The sequence below is a fragment of the Berghia stephanieae genome, chromosome 2 (assembly GCF_034508935.2).
Source record: "Berghia stephanieae isolate SIO BIC M18660-M18661 chromosome 2, UCSD_Bste_1.3, whole genome shotgun sequence".
Lineage (NCBI taxonomy): Eukaryota > Metazoa > Mollusca > Gastropoda > Nudibranchia > Aeolidiidae > Berghia > Berghia stephanieae.
Window position 1 is genome coordinate 125,125,095 of NC_088361.1, and position 20,391 is coordinate 125,145,485.

The 20,391-nt window shown below is 37.5% G+C and overlaps 1 protein-coding gene across 2 annotated transcripts in view; it reads right to left on the reverse strand.

Annotated features, from left to right (window-relative positions):
• LOC144966524 (DNA replication complex GINS protein SLD5-like) overlaps positions 1-20,391 on the reverse strand; it is a 140,554-nt gene that overhangs the window by 91,576 nt on the left and 28,587 nt on the right. Inside the window, exons 6-7 of one of the 2 annotated variants that reach the window (XM_078903155.1) lie at positions 14,678-14,768; positions 3,051-6,403 (exon numbers count right to left, since the gene is read on the reverse strand). In XM_078903155.1, the coding sequence (XP_078759281.1) occupies positions 6,307-6,403; positions 14,678-14,768 (188 nt within the window). In that variant the 3' untranslated portion in view covers positions 3,051-6,306. Of the gene's footprint in view, positions 1-3,050; positions 6,404-14,677; positions 14,769-20,391 lie in introns of those variants that run through there. The other variant, XR_013644230.1, reaches the window with a different exon arrangement.

A 20,391-nucleotide genomic window follows, 5' to 3' on the forward strand; every position in this document is an offset into this window, starting at 1 on the left:
TAGGCCAGTTTTACTTCCGGATGGCAATGTTGTGAACTTCTTAGCCAAGTGCATACTATCTATAGATAGTATGCACTTGGCTAAGAAGCTCATAACGTTGCCATCCGGAAGTATAACGGACCAACACACAAAACTGTGTATATCCATGAAGTTTTTAGTCGGGTTAATACAGTTCAGTGAGCATTACTCATAAACGCGGATGGCAAAAACAATAACAAAGACCTGAGTGACGTCCTCTGCAAACAATCTATAGATAGTTCGAAGATGACGTTACTCCGGTCTTGTTATTGTTTTTTGCCATCCACGTTTATAAAAACATCTCAGGAATTGAAAAGTTATACTGCAGTCATTCTCGTATAGTTTATTTCTAATCCATTTGTAACGCAAGAGGTGAGAGAAAAACTTGCGTAACCATCCAGTTATTATCATAATACAATATGATTATCAAATTATAAGAAAGGATTGCGAATAACTTCGGTATCTATAGTGTTGATGAAAAATTATAAAGTAGGTCGAAAAACAAACCAAAAGACTGAAGGCAACGTTGATGATTTTGTAGTACTAATAGGATATTGGCTTTTCTGCACTTTGATAACTATAATATCATTACAGGAATGACGATTTATTGGGCGATGCGCTATGATAACTATTCATCAATTCTTCCACCCATTTCCAGTTTTTCAATAATATATTAATTTATTGTTCGTGGCTGGATAAGAAAGGAAATCTCACCCACCCACCCCCTTCCCTATTCAAGAGAAAAGATAAATAACCAACCACCTATCACAACAACATAATGAAACGAAAAAAGGAACCAAAAAAAAAAAAAAAAAAAAAAAAAAAAAAAAAAACCACTCCTCCCCCCCCCCCCAAAAAAAAAAAAAAAAAAAAAAAATTAAAAATAAATAAAAGTAACAAAAACATTTCTTAGATTTATAATTTAAAATGTGATAATTGGAGGAAGGCTTTTCAAATGTATTATCAATTTTTCTTGCAAAGTTGGTTAAAGCAGAATTGGTACAAAACAATGAAAAAAAAAAGATAGATCTTTCTAAGCACTGAAAATTCTGGGGACATCAATTAATATTTAACAAAATTATAAGAGCATAGACTTATCCCTGTAATCTCTTCAAGCAAGAGCTATCACTGAGATTATCACGTGAACACCCATGCACAGTAAACTTAGAAGTACGAGTCGGTAGCATGACCTGATTTCAAGAACAGACTAAATCAACACTCCACCACTTTGACTTGACAGTGATCAAAACAATACTCTGGTACTGTTCATCGTCTAACCCCAATCGACTTGAGTTCCCATTTCATTTGAAAAGGTGTTTGTTTGTTTGTCTTTAAGGGTTTTACGGTGCTTGAAACACATTTGGGTTATATCAGTGCCAGTAAAAAGGAAGGAAATTGGATAGGAAAAAAACCCATTCTAGATGTACAATTAAAAGGACTTGAGGAAAAAGTAAGACAAAGGGGAATGGTACAAAAAGGGAACGGATGAAGATTCCAAGAGCACATTATCAGTGTACTTAGTTTGAGATCACCTAAAAGTCTCACCCATACACCAGCACGAAGATCCTCCTAAGAGGAATACACTCAAATGTTTACAAATCACATGTTAAAAATAAAAATAAATAAAAATAGCAGTACAGAATAGAGAGATGATTTACGAGGAAAAAAATAACATCTCCCAAAACTATAACAATACATTCAACTGTTTCCCTCCCAGCCAAGGACTCCGGTCAGGGTCAGGACAAAACTAATTCATCTCATTCCAAGACAAAGACAGAAAGCAATTGGAAAACAGATACATAAGGATAGAAGACACAACAAGTACCTCCCTGACAACTATTGGAGGTCAGGAACCCCACTCAGGTTTGAAAAGGTGTACACAGTGCTTGACACAGCAGATAGAAATATACAAGAAAAAAACATTCAAAAAAAATAAGCCTGTCTCGAAACAGTGCCAGACAAAGGAGATAGATAAATACCACACAAAATTTTTTAAAAATGAAATAAATATATGAAATTATATATATATATGTATCCCATCAAAGCAGCCTACTTCGAATGGGAAGGCAGGCTTAATTTTTATGATTTTCATTTATTATACTCTTCTATCTGCTTTGTTTGGCATTCGTTCATGCACACAGAGCTTTATCTTACACCAGTGCTTCCAATATTTTGTTTGTATCTTTGTCTCTTGAACTTCTTGTAAACCACAACTAACACATGCAACACATGGTCTCAATATACCATTGGCGTCTCAGGTGTCTGCAGTTGGTAAATGGACAACCTTTGACTTTTATATGAAGTCTCCCCGAGTTCGAACATCTGTCTCGGTACCCTGGCGTTAAGCCATTGATTGGAAATTCCTTTAAAGGGCTTTTCCGCAGTGCTTAAAGTGGATACGGAACAATGTTGCCTAAGATCAACAGCAAATTGTGCATATTCATTTCAGATTACGTATACACGTATATGGAAGGCTGAGGTTGTGTCAAAAGGTCATTTTTGTGATGTTCGCCTAAAAAAATGCTCCAGTACTGATTTATTTGGAGAAAATAAGGATACAATTCACCTTCATCAGTTTCTCTGGGTCAAAAAAATATGAAAAAAATAAACCCAAACTGACGATCTAGTACCAAAATTATGGTATTAAAGCTTTATAAAAGGCCGAAAAAGTGTTGACTCAGTTGATTCCTTGTCCACATGACTTATGAACATTTGAAAAATTAAATCGCCATTTAAAAAAAAAATCTTTTTGGTATATTTCCCATTATTCAGCTGATAGAAACTTATGATAACGAATTGCTTGCCTTAGTTTTTTTTTTCGCAAATAACTTGGGAATATTGTTGTGGCGAACGCCCCAAAAATGACGTTTTGAAACAGCCTCAAACAAACACACACACACACACACACATATAATATAATATTATATATAATATATATATATATATATATATATATATATATATATATATATAAATATATATATATATATATATATTATAATGTAAAGGAAAGAAAATCCGTAAAACTATAGTTATATAACATTTCACTTTATTTTCCAATTCAAATTAAAAAAATAAGGAAACCCTAATCACACTACTAACATCCAATCACCATTCTGCTCTGCCCACACACAGCAATAATAACAGATGAACAAAGAGCACTAAGAGATTTAAAAAAAAAAAAAAGAAAAGAAAAAAAATAATCCCCCCCCCCCAAAAAAAAAAAAAAAAAACAAAAACAAAACAAACCCCAAAGGCACACATTAAAAGAAAAAGACACACCTGAAAAAAAAAAAACGCATTATCTGTAGGCTTACGGTGCGCTTTAAAAAAAAAAGGTGCCACCGGGCAGTGGGCACTTATTTTTCTTTTTATACGTTCGCATTCAGGCATCACACCCACCCACACATTGGAATAAGGGCGCATCTTCAAGAGTATACTATTTCAATACATAGGGCCATGTCGGTGTTACTACGAGACAACCTTATTATCAAATACAGCAGGGAATAAATAAATGTAAATCTTCATAATTCACGTAAATATATTTTACTCTTTTTAACTCACTCAACCCTAACACCGACTATATCCGTAGTTTACCCGGGTTACTTTTACCCCATGCCTATTTATTATATTTTCTGAGACAATTTATAGGCGTACTATCAAAACTAATGATTTATATTTTTGCATGTTAATGAAAGTTGAATAAAGCTGTCTATTTAAATGCTAAATTTTAATATATTATTTTTTCCAAGTTTGAAAAGTAGAAAAAATATCCAGGATTGAATGAGTTAATACAGTCTCATACAAGCACCATATTCTATAAACTCAGGTTTGGCAACATAAATCTTGGTTACAATGTAACCAGGTACCCGCGGGACTCTGAAAAACAAAACAAAAAAAAAAACAATCATGTACATGTGCGGCTATGTGGTCTAGTGGTATGACACTCGTTTTCGGACCGGAAGGTCCTGGGTTCGAGCCTCGCTCGGCGCATAGTTGAGGCCTTGGAAAAGACTCTTTACTCACTTTCTCTCACCGTACTCAGGTGTAAAATGAGTAATTGGGCGTTAACAGCGTTGTCTCTGTCCGAAACAATTATAATATCGCCTAACAGGCGTCATGTCCCGTCCTACATGTTAAGTGCTGCTGTTGGCCAGTGACCCATTGTAAGCGCTTTGAGCACGTTTAGTGGATATTGCGCTATATAAATGCTCTACATATTTAAAAAACCTGGCTAGAAAACTCATCCTTCAACTGCTGATCGATTTAAATGACCCTCATCTTGGTAAAACTCTCAAACCTGAGACGTCGCGAATAACTGCACAGTATTATTCGCCAAATATTGCCTCATGTACATAATATTCATTATACAGAACTCGCTCTATTCTAGCACGCTCTTGAGAGAAGCCAAAAAGCGTGCTAGAATCGAAGCGTGCCGAAATCTAATGCTCATGAGCGGTAACAAATACGATTCAATAGTCTGATGTCACGCCGCCCGGCAACGGCTGTCATCTTGGTTCTAAACAAAGAAAATCATTACTTTTTATTTTTCATGCTGGCTAGAACTTTTCATATGCCTTGTGATCAGAATGTGTAAAAGTCAAAACATGATCAAATGTGTGTGTCTTTTTTTTCCTCTGGATACCCTTTATGCTCGCCTGAGAAATATTTCATACGGGCGTCCGCCATTGTTCCGATAGTTTAGAGCCAGTGTTACTAAGTTACCATCATGCGTCATTAGGAAGGAAGTGACGTTAGGACTGTTGAAGCGTATTCATTTGGTCACTCAGCTCCAGCGTGTTGCACTGCAGAGAGCGTGCTGGAATTCGGCGTGCTAGAATCCAGCGAGTACTATCGTAGCCATCGTCAACTTATAGATAGTATGCAGATGACGTCACTCGGGCCTTTGTTATTGTTTTTGCCATCCGCGTTTGTGAGTTGTTCTCACTAAACTGTATTAACCAGACTATAAAAGTTCATGGTTACACAGAGTTTGTGTGTTGGTTCGTTATACTTCCGGATGGCAATGTTCAGAACTCCTTGGCCAAGCGCATTCTATCTATAGCCTGACACCGTAGCCATCGTTATGTTATAGATAGTATGCGCTTGGCTAAGAAGCTCATAACATTGCCATCCGGAAGTGTAACGGACCAACACACAAAACTGTGTGTATCCATGAAAGTTTATAGTCGGGTTAATACAGTTCAGTGAGCATTACTCATAAACGCGGATGGCAAAAAACATCAACAAAGACCTGAGTGACGTCATCTTCGAACTATCTATAGATAGTATACGCTTGGCTAAGAATAGAAGCTCATAACATTGCCATCCGGAAGTATAACGGACCAACACACAAAACTGTGTATCCATGAACGTTTATAGTCGGGTTAATACAGTTCAGTGAGCATTACTCATAAACGCGGATGGCAAAAAAAAACAATAACAAAGACATGAGTGACGTCATCTTCGAACTATCTCTAGACTGACACTGAAATCCAAAAGGACTGGCAGTTTGATGTCATTATTTGTTTTTTGCACCGCCTAGTGAGTTGTCGTTAGTAGAGCCCATGGAAACAAGTCATTTCATTGGTTGAACTATTGAATTCAACTCACGATTTGTTTTCTTTTGTGGAAAAAGACTGGTATTTTGACGTCATTTTTTGATCAGTGTCAGGCCATAACTTTACGAAGGCCACGCTGACACTGACCAAAAAGTGACGTCAAAATGCCAGTCTTTGGCCACAAAAGAAAACAAACCGTGAGTTGTACTCAATAGTTCAACCAATGGGACCACCTGTTTCCATGAGCACTACTAACGACAACTCACTAGGCGGGGCAAAAAACCAAATAATGATGTCAGGCTACAACTTAACGAAAGCTACGGTACTGTACTACTAAATCTAATGGACATGCGTCACTTCAGTTTCAACTCAAGCACGCAACATTACCTACACCATTGCCCCTTTCAAATGATTCTAAAATCCAAGGATGTTTAACAACTAACATAAATAACACGTTATCTCCTCTGTTAGAGTCAAACATACAGTTAGTGTACTCTCCAGGATAAAAGTATAGTAGCCGCCGGATTTCAGCACGTCATTTTTCAGCACTTGTAGTGCTTAAGTAAAATGACCATTCATTCCTCTACCATAGCCTATAATTAATCAAGATCGGATTTCTGAAACATTTTTAAAAATTCCCACTTGAAATCGTATGATTTGCAGCTTGTAAATAATGAATCTATTTTGGTGTCAATAAATGGCAGTTATGAACAAAGATACGATCCTTTCATATCAAGGACAAAGTGCCCGACTCCACCAAAGGGGCGATAACTTTATAGCGCATGATGTGCTGGTCTCCCTTTTCCAAATCCATGATCTCATCCCTGTGGATAAACATTGAAATTTTATTACTATTTTTCATTAGTCTTCACACCAAGTCAAAATAAAATTAAATAAAAAATTGAGCTTTTATATAGCGCGTTATCAACTAAACGTGCTCAAAGCGCTTTACAAGGGGTCCCTGGCCAGCAGCAACAATTAACATGTAGGACGGTACAAGCCGCCTGTTAGGTGATTTTACAATTGACAGAGACAACGCTGGAAACGGCCAGGTACTCATTTTATACCTGAGTACGGTGAGAGAATGTGAGTAAAGAGTCTTTTCCAAGGACTCAACTATGCGCCGAACGAGACTCGAACCCAGGACCTTCCGATCCGAAAGCGAGTGTCATACCACTAGACCACATGGCCGCACAAAGTAAATGGAAGGCTGAGTTGTGGGAATTTAAAAAGGAGTATAGTAACTCCAACAGAGAACAAAGAACAAAACACAGAACATTTCAAAGGCTTTATTTGTTTGTAACAAAAACAATTAAAAACGGTAATGCCTTATATTAACCATTTCCTTACCAGCTATTTTCATAATTTTCCCACACACCCACCCAACACAAAAATAAAGTTTTTTCTTACTCAAACAGAAAAGCAACAAATAATACATTCTATGCATAATATTGATCAGCAAAATGAACGCTACAACAGAGATTCACATTTTATGTCCCTGTAATAAAACGTTGTTCATTAAATTGTGTGATTTACAAAAGAAATCTGAATGATTAAAGTGCTGGTTGGATCGTAACGAATGTGACGATTTTCCTATGGTTGGCAACGAGAGGTTTAAATCAAGATAGGAGAATTGTCCATTTATCTATTTCTGGTATTGGCTGAAGACGTTTTTCATTCTAAAATGTTCCGTGTTTGTCACTTTAAAAATAACTAGTGTTATGCCATTGAGCGAGGTAAAATAAAATCCATTTCTTAATTAAAGAAATGACATTTTTAAGCATTTTCATCTAACACTTTTGGGAAAAAAACAAAAACAAAAAACAAAAAAAAAAACAAACAAACGAATTTGTTCTACAACATCTGCATACAATCAGCATTAAATATGTAAGAATACGTAACATCTGCAGTAGTATTCATAGCATGAGTTAATCGTAAGCCCGAGGTCTGTCAAAGAAAAAAAAAGTTCCAAGAACAATGCAATTTGACTGCTCACAATTATTTTAAAATGAAAATGAGTATTTGGAATGGACCTCACTATTAGCAAACCCGCTAATATTCGAATCGATGGTATTTCAGCAATACATCTTCTGCATCTACCACATTCATTCACAGAAATGCATATAAGTCAAAAACAAAACAAAACACGACGACAAAGAAAAATGTCGTTAACAACTTACGCACTATCCAGCTAGTTTTCGGTTTAAAATGGCGTCGTAAGTCTTGGGGATCGAAGAAAAATTGATTAAAAATTGTACATAGTAAAATCGATCTAAATATAGTAACAATCTCGACGTCTTGTATCAGACGGATAAAGATGTTAACGGGCAAGCTCATTTCCACGGCAGAAAGTAGTCTTGCTTTCTCTGTAGATGACACACACATACACACACACACACACACACACACACACAGACACACACGTAAGTCTTGGGAATCGAAGAAAATTGATTAAAAATTGTACATAGTAACGTCGATCTAAATATAGTAACAATCTCGACGTCTTGTATCAGACGGATAAAGATGTTAACGGGCAAGCTCATTTCCACGGCAAGAAGTTTTGCTTTCACTGTAGATGACAAACAAACAAACACACACACACACACACACACACACACACACAAACATAAACACATATACAAGAGTCACTGTTTTGTGGAGAATTTACCAGGCAGCAAGCGACAGTTACTTATTTCCGAACGGAATTAACACTTTGCATTGGTTTGAGAGTAATCCCATATACAGCAATAAGCCTAGAACAATTTATATTATCAGACCTGACAAATAAGTATACATTGGTAGCAGGTAAAAGATAACTGAAATGACAGTCCATTAAGACATGTCACAGTGCCCTTCTCCTACTGTGACTACACTAGTGAGACGATATTAGTCATTATGAAGCAGAAAATCAATTATGAGATAGAAAAAAACAACAACAAAAAACCTCCCAAACATAATATAGACGTCTAGGCCGAATAAAACAAAACAAAACAAGAAAAAAAAAACAACCCTACATAAATCATTATAAAATGTAGTAACCATCTGATATGTATAAGATCGACCACGCGTTAAAACATTTTTAAAAGACCCCAAAACCTCTAATCCTATACATACACAACCTCTCGGCTTTCTTTCAAATATTGAAACCGCAAAAGAAAGCAACAACAACAACAACAACAAAGTAAAAACAACCCCCCCCCCCCCTTTCCAAAAAAAAAAAAAAAAAAAAAAAAAAAAAAAAAAAAAAAAAAAACAAACAAAAAAAAATAACAACAAAAAAAAAAAACCCCAGAAATAAAACAAGTTTAAAAACAAAACAAAACAAAAGCAAAACAAAAACAATCAAAAGAGAGAGAGAGAGAGAGAGAGAGAGAGAGAGAGAGAGAGAGAGAGGGAGAGAGAGAGAGAGAGAGGGAGAGAGAGAGAGAGAGGGGGGGGGGGAGGAATTAACACAAATACGTCGAAGCAAATACAAAAACCAATCAGAACAAGATTATGTACAGTATTAACATGCTAAATTGAAAAGTATGTCATCCTTATTTATATAAAAAAACCGCTTACTCAACAAGACGAGTAGTGAGTAACACAACCACATGTTTTGAGATCGAGAGGAAAAAAAATAAAGGAGAGGAGAATAAAAAATAAAGCCGCAACAGAAATAATCGATAACTTATCCTTGGCCGTTGATGAGTCACTAGGTCTGTCCCCGTACCCATAACCTACCCCCCCCCCCCCCCCCCAAAATAAAAATAAAAATATTATGAATGAATAAATCTGTGGTTGGACAGATGGACAGAAAGATACACAGATAGATAGATAATCTTAGATATATCGATAAATATGATAGATTGGTGCGGCTATGTGGTCTAGTAGTATGACACTCGCTTTCGGATCGGAAGGTCCTGGGTTCGAGCCTCGCTCGGCGCATAGTTGAGTCCTTGGAAAAGACTCTTTACTCACATTCTCTCACCGTACTCAGGTGTAAAATGAGTACCTGGCCGTTAACAGCGTTGTCTTTGTCCGAAAAATTGTAATATCGCCTAACAGGCGTCATGTCTCGTCCTACATGTTAAATGTTGCTGTTGACCAGGTACCCCTTGTAAAGCGCATTGAGCACGTTAAGTTGATATTGCGCTATATAAATGCTCAATTTTTTTTAGATAGATAGACAGACAGACAGACAGACAGATAAATAGATAGATAGATAGATCGATCGATAGATAGATAGACGACTTGCACTGGAAACTGTTCTGTGCGGTTATGTGGTCTTGTGGTATGACACTCGCTTTCGTCCCGGGTTCGAGCCTCGCTCGGCGCATAAATGAGTCCTTGGAAAAGGCTCTTTACTCACATTCTCTCCCCGTACAGCGTTGTTTCTATCCGAAAAAAATTGTAATATCGCCTAACAGGCGTCATGTCCGCTTTTAAAGCGCTTTGAACACGTTTAGTGGATATTGCCCTATAAAAAAGTTCAGTTTTTATTTATTTTTTTTTTTTTACTTTATATTCATGCTGGTTGAATAACGGACGTATTGATTTTATTGGCATTGTAAATCTTTGGGAGAATCCTAATCCCATAGATATGTTCACAGTTATCTTTATTTTATTTGGTGGTGGTTTAAAAGCAACTAACACCATACTGTGCAGGCTGACAAAAGCTGACGACTATCACTTGGCTCATTTCATATTATTTATGATCATCATGACGCATGCGTCTTGGCAATGCATTTAAGGTATTACTACAAAGAAAAACGCTTAATCAAACAACGACCAAAGTAAATAGGTAAGTAAGTAAGTAAGTATGTAAGTAGGTAGGTAAGTAAGGAAGTAGGAGGTAAGTAAGTAAGTATGTAAGTAGGTAAGCATGTAAGTAAGTAAGTAGGTAATTAGGTAAGTAAGTAGTAGGTAGGTAAGTAAGTAGGTAAGTAAGTAAGTAAGTAAGTAGGTAATTAGGTAAGTAAGTAGTAGGTAGGTAAGTAAGTAAGTAAGTAAGTAACTAAGTAAGTAAGTGAGTGAGTATGTAAGTAAGTAGGTAAGTAAGTATAATTAGGTAAGTAAGTAAGTAACTAAATAAGTAAGAAAGTAAGTAGCCTACGTGAGTATGTAAGTAAGTAAGTAAGTAAGTAAGTAAGAATGTATCTAAGTAAGTAGGTAAGTAAGTAAGTAAACAAGTAAGTAAGTCAGCAAGTAAATACATACATAAATAACTATGATATGAAAGAAAGACCAGAAAAGTGGTTCTATACCTTACTATAAGCGTGGGAAGCACAACCAAAGTAAAGATAAAAATAATTTTTAAAAAAAGACCATTTACATTTTGCAATATCAATTCAACGTGCTCAAAGCGCTTAACTAGGGCCCCTAGCCAACAGCAACACTAACATGTAGGACGAGAGATGAGCCTATTAGGCGATATTATACATTTTTCTCCGACAAAGACAACGCTGTTAACGGCCAGATTCTCATTTTACACTTGGGTACGGTGAGAGAATGTGAAGAGTAAAAAGTCTTTTCCAAGGACTCAACATTGAGCTGTCCAGAGCGGGACCCGAACCCAGGACCTTCCGATCCGAAGGCGAGAGTCATACAATACTGCATATCCGTGACAATAAATAAATAAATAAATAAATAAATAAATAAATAAATAAATAAATAAATAAATAAATAAATAATCCGTAAAGACTAAGCGACACGGGGATTGGGCCATCCAGGTATATTCCAATATTGTAACCAACTACATAAACATACAAATCAAAACCCCCATTTGTTGAGGTCCACACGAATTTTTTAAAATATTTTGTTTTTTACGTTTTATCATTTGGTCAATCAGATTTGTCCGCGGTTGTTATGACGCGTAACCATGCATTATTCAAGACATCAAAGACAAACAAGTCGACCCTGGTCTACTTATAATGTATTAATTGTTACTTTCTCACGTACCTCGCGTCAAGCCTATTAAGGTTGCATTAACGTATTCTTCATCGTTTGCGTTTGCATCATAGTAGAGTCCTACGTAATGCTTTATTATTTTTTTTTCTCAAGGCTAAATTTATCCCAAACACTTACGCTGCTTTTATTAAGGTACTTATACGCACACTTCTAAAACACATACAGCCACACAACCGCCCACCCCTCTCATTATTCATCTTTACTGTAAACACAGTGAAAGATGTGTGTGTGTGTGTGTGTGTATGCTTGTGTGTCTGTGTGTGTGTGTATGTGTGTGTGAGAGAGAGAGAGAGAGAGAGGGGGAGAGAGGGAGGGAGAGAGAGAGAGGGAGAGAGAGAGAGAGAGAGAGAGAGAGAGAGAGAGAGAGAGAGAGAGAGAGAGAGAGAGAGAGAGAGAGACGACTCACGAATCGAAGTCATCGACAATCCTCACAATCGATCTGGTGTTGACGGAGATGGTGTGAGCGGAAAAGAGAAATAGGATAAGCCGATGCAGAGTCTCGTAACAATGGCAAAGATTGAGGCTGGCTGACTCAAGCAGGATGTAAACAGCCGGACTCGACTCCGTGTGTGCAGAGAGCGCTCTCTGGTGTGTGGCACACAAAGCTTTACGCGGATTACTCAAGGAGATAGAGGGTAAGAAGCTTTGATGAAAGGAAACACGGGGTGATCTAAAAGTCTTCATAGCAATAGCACGATATCTACATCATATCTTACCAACCAACCAATTATACAGTACTCGCTGGATTCTAGCACGCTCTCCGGAAAAGCCAAAAAAAAAAAAAAAAAAAAAAAAAAAGCGTGTTAAAATCCGAGCGTGCCGAAATTCGATGCTAATGGGAGGTAACCAATACATTCGGTTACCCAGCTCCAGCGAGTTTATTCTCAGAACGTGCTGGAATTCGGCGCGCTGGAATCCAGAGTTTTGTATGAAAATACGACATCTATTTTCTTGACAGGAAGCATTTTCGATTTTATATCCATGGATTCTCCTCTAAATGAAAATGAAACCATTCTTCCCCACTGAAAAAAAATAACGTAGTTTAACATATCTAGACTTTTGGGGCAATAATGATAATAATAATAATAATAATAATAATAATAATAATAATAATAATAATAATAATAATAATAACAATAATAACAATAATAACAATAATAATAATAATAATAATAATAATAATAATAATAATAATAATAATAATAATAATAATAATAATAATAATAATAATAATGATAACCGGAACAATGTCGGGATTAAAAAGTGAATTTAGAATTTGAATGATAAGCAACACATAGCGCGTCGTTTTGCCTGCAATGACTACAATTACACAACAGCGTTACGGGCATGCTCAATGAACTGCATTGGACATAGACGAGACGAACGTCGTCGTGTAAGCTGCCTTAATTTTTTTTTCCCACAAATTAATTACGTAGGAAAAATAGCTTTCCCGAATGACATGCTCGAAATAAAACCCCGAGACCGCAGAGGCTTGTTCTTTTTTATTTGTTTAACGGCGCTTTCAACACTATTTAGGTCATTTAAGTGCCCGTCTCTGGTTTTTATCAATTTTTATCGGCCTAAAGGGGCCATAGCTGCTCAATCGTGTTAATACTGTTGTAATAAAAATCTATAAAATCATAAACGTTACATGCTTGTTATTTTAAAATGTTTATTTACAATTTTTGCAGGAGTTCACATTCCTGCAGACACTTTAAAATTGTAAGCGGATTGACTGACTGGAACAGAGACTTTTCAGACCACAGAGGCACGCACAAAACCAGATGCAACTGAAGCAGCCGTTCTGCCAAACAGAAGCATACCATCCGGAGCTGGAATCACGTATCAAACACCCTCAAAACTCGGCCAACACTTGTGAATCTTTTAAAATCTGCTCTTTCGGCGTTTAGGCAGTGGAATTAAAGCTTTGAGAGAACAATGCTCATCGTTAACATATTGAAAAAAAAATGAGCATTTATATGGCGCAATATCCACTAAACGTGCTCAAAGTGCTTTACAAGGTGTCCCTGATCAACAGCAACATTTAACATGTAGGACGAGACATGACGACTGTTAGGCGATATTACAATTTATATATACTTACTGCTTTCTAAGTTCATGCAATGCAAGAAATTGTATCTACTCATTGCATCTACTCTCCGTCATAGCGAATAAGAAACCAACCTCAAGTTTCATAATATTTGTTGTGGCTATAAATTCTATTTCCAGCTCCTAGTTCATCACGACATCATACCGCTTTGAGACGGCGGGTTACAATAAAATATGTGAAGGAAATTTTTTAATGAAACCCCCCCCCCCCAAAAAAAAAAAAAAAATCCAAACAAACAAACAAAACAAAACAAAAACTAACAAAAAAGCCCCCCCAGTGTTTTGTCAGAAACAGCCGACTGGCTAAGGCCAATACTGAATACCTTCTATAATTAAGACCGCATTGATTAACCCGCCATTGTACTATTGCATGGATTGCTACAATAGAATTATGAACAGTAATGTTACGACAATAACCCTAATAAATAAATGTATAACAATAGTAGGGTTGAATAACCGATCGAGAAGTGACTAACCCTTTCAGGATGAGATTGGATTTTACACATATCACAGTTCATTTCCATATCTATTAGGTCATAGATGTAGATAGCCGAGTTGGTAGAGCACTCGCTTCACACGCCTAGGGACCGCGATCGATCTTGAGACTTTTTTTTTGAGACACCAGAAGTGACTCTGAAGGACTACTTAATTGAAGACTTAATCGTTTTCATCAAGATAAAAAAAAAAAAAGAAAAGAAAGAGAAAATGGTAGTCACTTAGAAGATTTGTGTGTCGCAGACCAAAAAAAGTTGGGTTTTTTTTTGGTGCGGGGGGGGGGGGGGGGGGGGGGGGGGGGGAGTTAAAAATTATTCAAAGGAATAAATAGCCAATCAAATTGACGACATTCAGCACACCAAATGATGACGGTCGATCCAACCTTATCTTTACCAGGAAATATATTATACTTTGATTGTGGAATAAAGTAAGGGTCTCTATTTTCCTCCTAAGCTTCGTCTTTTCATTTCATTACTCTTCCTCTCTTAACCAATCAACTATTGTTAGTGTAATTAATTGAAGTTACATATATTATATTGACTTACCCCGCGTCCACCGTTTCCTCTTCAACTAAAACATTTTCCGTCGATTCATTGACCTTGAAGAAGACGTAACTGTCTAGGTTTGGGAGGATACCTGGGAATAGGAGTTGAACAAATGAACAAATGAAATATTGGGGACTGTAGGCCTACAAATACAATTATATTCATCCTACGATCCTGAAAAAATAAACGGATGGAAGAGTACCAAAAACATCTAAGTTGATCCAAATAGCGGACGGGTGCGGATTTTATAATATCGGTTTGCATAGCGTAGAACTGGCAGTGGTAAATGCTTGCTGCCGTTCGGATATGACGCAAGTCTATTTCACAAATACTTTCCACAAGGGGACAAAACGGTCAGAAAAAATAATCGACTGGACCTGAGATCGATACCGGTTGTTTTGATGCCCCCCCCCCCCCCACAACACACACACACACATACACACACACACACACACACACACACACACACAATGCCACATGATTGTAAGAAAACCCCTGGGCAAAACCAACAACAAACAAACAAACAAAAAACAAAACCAAAAAAAAACAAACAAACACCCAAAATGTTTTCGCAACAAAATGTACAATAAATGGAGCACCGTAATAAAAAAAAACAAAAACCAAAACAAAAAAAAAAAAAATACAAAAAAACAAAAAAAAAACAAAACAAAACAAAACAAAAAAACTCAACTTTTTAAATGCCCACGCTTGGAAAACATTTGTACCAAGTTTCATCAGGGATCCTCTTTCTTAAAATTAAAACAAAAAGCATGAACGTTCTTGTTTTCCTCGTAAGGACAAGAAAATAATATTTCGTGCAAAGCTTCTATTCATCAAATGGTATCATTCTAAAATCATGGAATGGAAAAGGATACGTATCCATCTAGATTCCCCTAACTGTTGCCCTTAAACAAACAATCTTTCATCTTGAAAGAATCAACTCACTAATACCGACTGTCAAAAAGACAGAACAAGGACATCCCTGTTAAATGCTTCAATCACAAAATGAAGAAAGAATGTCCTTATTGAGTAAACATACTGTCGCTTCAGCTCATTTTCATGGTTAAAGAACTATGGAACCATTTCCTCTTTTGTTTCATTGACAGATATTTTTAGAGCACAGAGGTCAATCTTTTCGCAATATAATGAAAAAATAAATAAATGGAGCAATACAATATCTACCGGCTTAAAAAAAAATATATCTTGACCTACTTATAGATAAACGTATTGATTGATCGGTGCTTTTGGTAAATCTTCTCGTTTAATAGGTCATAATATTTCCTTTACTTAATAACACAGCGGGTTACGGATGGTTGGATACCTCTGTGTCAGCCAATTCAAAGATTCATTCTTTGTGAACCTCAATTCAATCAAGTGTCTGTTTAGTAGATCTTGACGGTGATTTTTTCTTTCCTTTCATCAAAAGTTTCCTTCACATATTTTAGTGTAACCCGCCGTCTCAAAGCGGTATGATGTCGGGATGAACTAGGGGCTGGAAATAGAATTTATAGCCACAACAAATATGAAACTTGAGGTTGGTCTCTATTCGCCATGACGGAGAATAACAATTTCTCGCATAGCAGAGTGACCGTGACATCGTCCTTGGACGAGGTGGATAACACGACCGTCTTGGTCTCTAGAGAGGCTGTGTGGTCTAGTCAGTGGTATGAGTATGACACTCGCTTTCGGATCGGAAGGTCCTGGGTTCGAGCCTCGTTCGGCGCATAGTTGAGTCCTTGGAAAAGGCTCTTTACATACATTCCCTCACCGTACTCGGGTGTGAAATGAGTACCTGTCCGTTTACAGCGTTGTCTCTATTGGGGGAAAAAATGTAATGTCGCCTAACAGGTGTCATGTCTCGTTCTACATGTTACGTGTTGATGTTGGTCATCGACCCCTCGTAAAGCGCTTTGAGCACGTTTAGTGGATATTGAGGTATATAAAAGCTCGTTTTTTTTTTTTTTTTTAAATTTGGGGGGGAAGGGGGGGGGGGGGTATTTTTAGAGTATGAACTCCTAAAATGAGTCCTTAGAGTGTAAACTCCGGTCTTAGCAACCGGGTGACTGCAGCTCTTGAGGAAGGATGTTACAAGTCAAGAGCTACTTTATTTCACATACAAGATGACCATCGCACAGATCTGAGATGTTTACATATTTTGTTGGTAAAGGCGGCGGCCACCTCATAATTTTAAGGGCCACTTCGAATCCCCCCCTCCCCCAAAAAAACAAAAAAAAAAAAAATAAACAACAAAAAACAACAACAGAAAAATAAAAATAAAATAACAACGAAAAACCATTTAAAAAGCACACTGGTTGGACAAATATATCATGTACCTCGTGCCATGCTTCTACGAGTACATAAATGCCTACCCTGACGCATGGCAAAGAGGAATCAGAAACATGAAAATGAGGATTTTGAGCAAAAGTTAATGAGGAATCCACTGTGCATACTTTGCAATGTAGTCGTTTGCTCCTGTTGTTACAGCGGTTTATATTTTTGCTTTGTTTTTGTTTTGCTTTGTTATTTTCTTCGCTTGTTGGGTGGGGTGGGGGTGGGGGGCCGTTCGTGTCAATACCATCTCCTCTTCTAAAAGTGAAATTAAGAATAAAATTTAATGCGGTGAGCGCACCAACTGACATTCTGAATCGTGTCCACTGACATTAGACCTGACAGTAAAATGAGTGCTAAATTAACATTAAATATGTTTGATACAGGTAAAGCTGATCTGCCAAACCGCCTAAAAATGTGTTGGGAGATATGTGTCCAAAAAAAAAATATAGAGAGAGATTGAACATTTTGGAGTGAGATTTTCCAGTAAACTCAAAATCGAAGCAATGGCGACTATGGTCAACGTAATCTACTGGACAGATACAACGACAGTCATTGTGCCGTTGTTTAAAAAAAAGAACAACAACACAGTATATGCAATGTTAACCAAATAGCACATACTGTGTTCTTCAATACAACGGGGGCAGCATTCATAGGCTATATTCTTCCAAATGCAAATGCCTCATGACATTAGCATCACTATTGTAAACCAACTCTCTCTCACTTCCATCTAATTTGACTGTGACATCTGGAATGATGAGTTGAAGTACACATAGATGTTACAGTATGACAATTAATATAACCACTAATATTCCTACAACCATCACCTAGTGTTACTATCTAAAACACCTGATTATTCGGGATTTGAAAATCTGTAACAAAGAGAATAACTTTACTAAAGCAGGTCAAATACAATCTATCCAAATGCCATCACATATTTTTTTTAAATATACACAATTTTATTTTCATTTATGTTTAGGGATCTTGTTACATATTTTTAAAAAAAACCAAGCAACAAAATATATCGACATCTTAATGAATTTTGGAATTATTTGCCTATCTAACTTTCATTAACATATCTCAACCGAGATCTAAATAAGATCAATCTAAATTGATTTCGTTTTTAAAACGTTTTGGAACGACTATTGTACTTTGAAGTCACTGGAGTGTATAAGAACAAAGAGACGCACAATTACATTTGGAATACTTAGAGTAAGGTCACATGAGCCTGTGCCAGAACCTGGTTTGACATTAGATCATGTCTTTCTTATAATTAATTCAGTTGAACACCTTGACCCCTCAACCAATTTACGTATTTTGCTTTTTGGAAATGACAATCTTTTTTTCTAGTCAAAAGGATTTAAAGATTGATAATAGTTTTGTATGATATCTAAAGTAAACAAGCATAACTATGACGATCCGATATGTCACTTCGGAGATATTAGGCCCACCCACTAACGTCATAGTCTATCGCAAAGTATTTTCCCTTGAGCCAGATCTAACAGACCCGAATCTGGCCAAATTTTGCTTGAAATAAATCTTGTACTTATATACACACACTTTAAATCTGGATATGAGGAGGATTTGTCAATGCCCCAATCCATGTAGCGATAAGTCTTCTCATCTGATCAGACGGTCACAGTTCCGGATAGTGCCGCGCTGAGGACCGGACCGAGGACCGGTCCCACGGTCTTTTAGCTGTGAACCGTGGTCCAGTCCCAAAGAGGAAGACCGCCGGCGGTCCTCACTTCTTATCACCTTTCAACGGTCTCGCGCCATACTACTTCCCCAGCGATTCGTTGCCTCGGTCCTTTGCCTATCTTCCACCAATCACCACCCATCCCACTTAATTAATCGCACCCACCCCCCTTTGCCATACACTAAACGACACAGACGACCATAGAGGCAGACGACCACCTCCCTCCACTCCGCAAACCGCCCTTTCGTGTGTGAGATGGGGGGAACAGGAGGCGCACGCCTTGGACGATTCCATTATACGGGGTAAATTTCAAAATTTACTACACCATAATGATCGCAATGACAATGATCTATGATGAAGGCATGACCCCTCTTCTCTAATGGGTTATTGTTTGAAATGTATGTGACTACTAAAGATGTGTGTGTGTGTGTGTGTGTGTGTGTGTGTGTGTGTGTGTGTGTGTGTCGAACCTAGCAAGTTGCAAGTCTGATTTTTTGTTTTCTTTTGTCCATCTCTTGTCGCCACTCCTTTCTATCGCATTGTTGTCATTTAAAATAATACAATAATATTAAAATTTCGTTTGGTGTTTTAACTAATCAAGTAATATGAGTTTCATTAGTTTCTTCCGTCCAAAAAAAAACAGTTATAACGTCTGTATTTTTAAAAGGTCCAATAGAATATTTGGGGACCCCGATAGCTCAGTTGATAGAGCACTCTCTTTATACGCAAAGGGCCAGAGATCGATCCCGGGTGCAGTCGATTTTTTTCTGAATCCCTGTCTACTCAGCAATGAATGGGTAGCTGAGTTTGTTAGATCTGGCGAAAAGTCACCGTCGACCCCTCTTATCACCTCATCCACCCCCTCTTATTATAACTTCACGTCTCTCTCTTACTCTTCAATGCTCGCTGCCCTCTAATGTGTGTGTGTGTGTGTGGGGGGGGGGGGGGGGGGGGGTAGGAGTTGCGTGTGTGTATCAACGCCACGAACAACTCGATCAACGCCTTGGGGGATGCCATTATCCCCGTTAAGGGGGATAAATTTCAAATTTTATTAAATTATCGAAGTAACAATGAAGTACGGTGAGCAAATAAAGAAGGCATCACCCCTCTTCTCTAATTAGGTTACAATTTGAAATGAGTGTGACTACTCCGTGTGTTTTACTCCTGTAGGCCACGGTTTTCATCGTGTAGCGGTCTTTAACGGTTCAAGAATGAACGGACCGGTCTAGAGACCGGTCCTTGCGGTCTTCATTTCCCAAGGACCGTAGGACCGTGGTCCTTAAGCTTGCCAAGGACCGCCCCGCACTAGTTCCGGAAGCTAATGGATATCTATACAAAAAGGCGTTATGAATGGGATTTTCTGGCTGGCACTCAATCACTCCCGTGTGGACTAAAAATCTCGAAACCAACCGGGAACGATCTCGGCTCCATTTGCGTATGACGACAGTGAGCTATCGGGACCATCTGTCCCCATTTAAGCGAAATATATTCTTATACCCCAGGCATCGGTTGTTCCATTTTTTACTATTTACAATAAGGCAATGTACGCCCATGAACCGAAACTGAGAGGTTGTAAGTGGATAGTAGTAATTAATATATAATGATAGCTTCCAGCTTAGTAAGTAAATTATAATGTATAGTTCGCTCTCTCTGCTGGTAGCAGCCCATTAGAGCAGTGCTTTTCAAC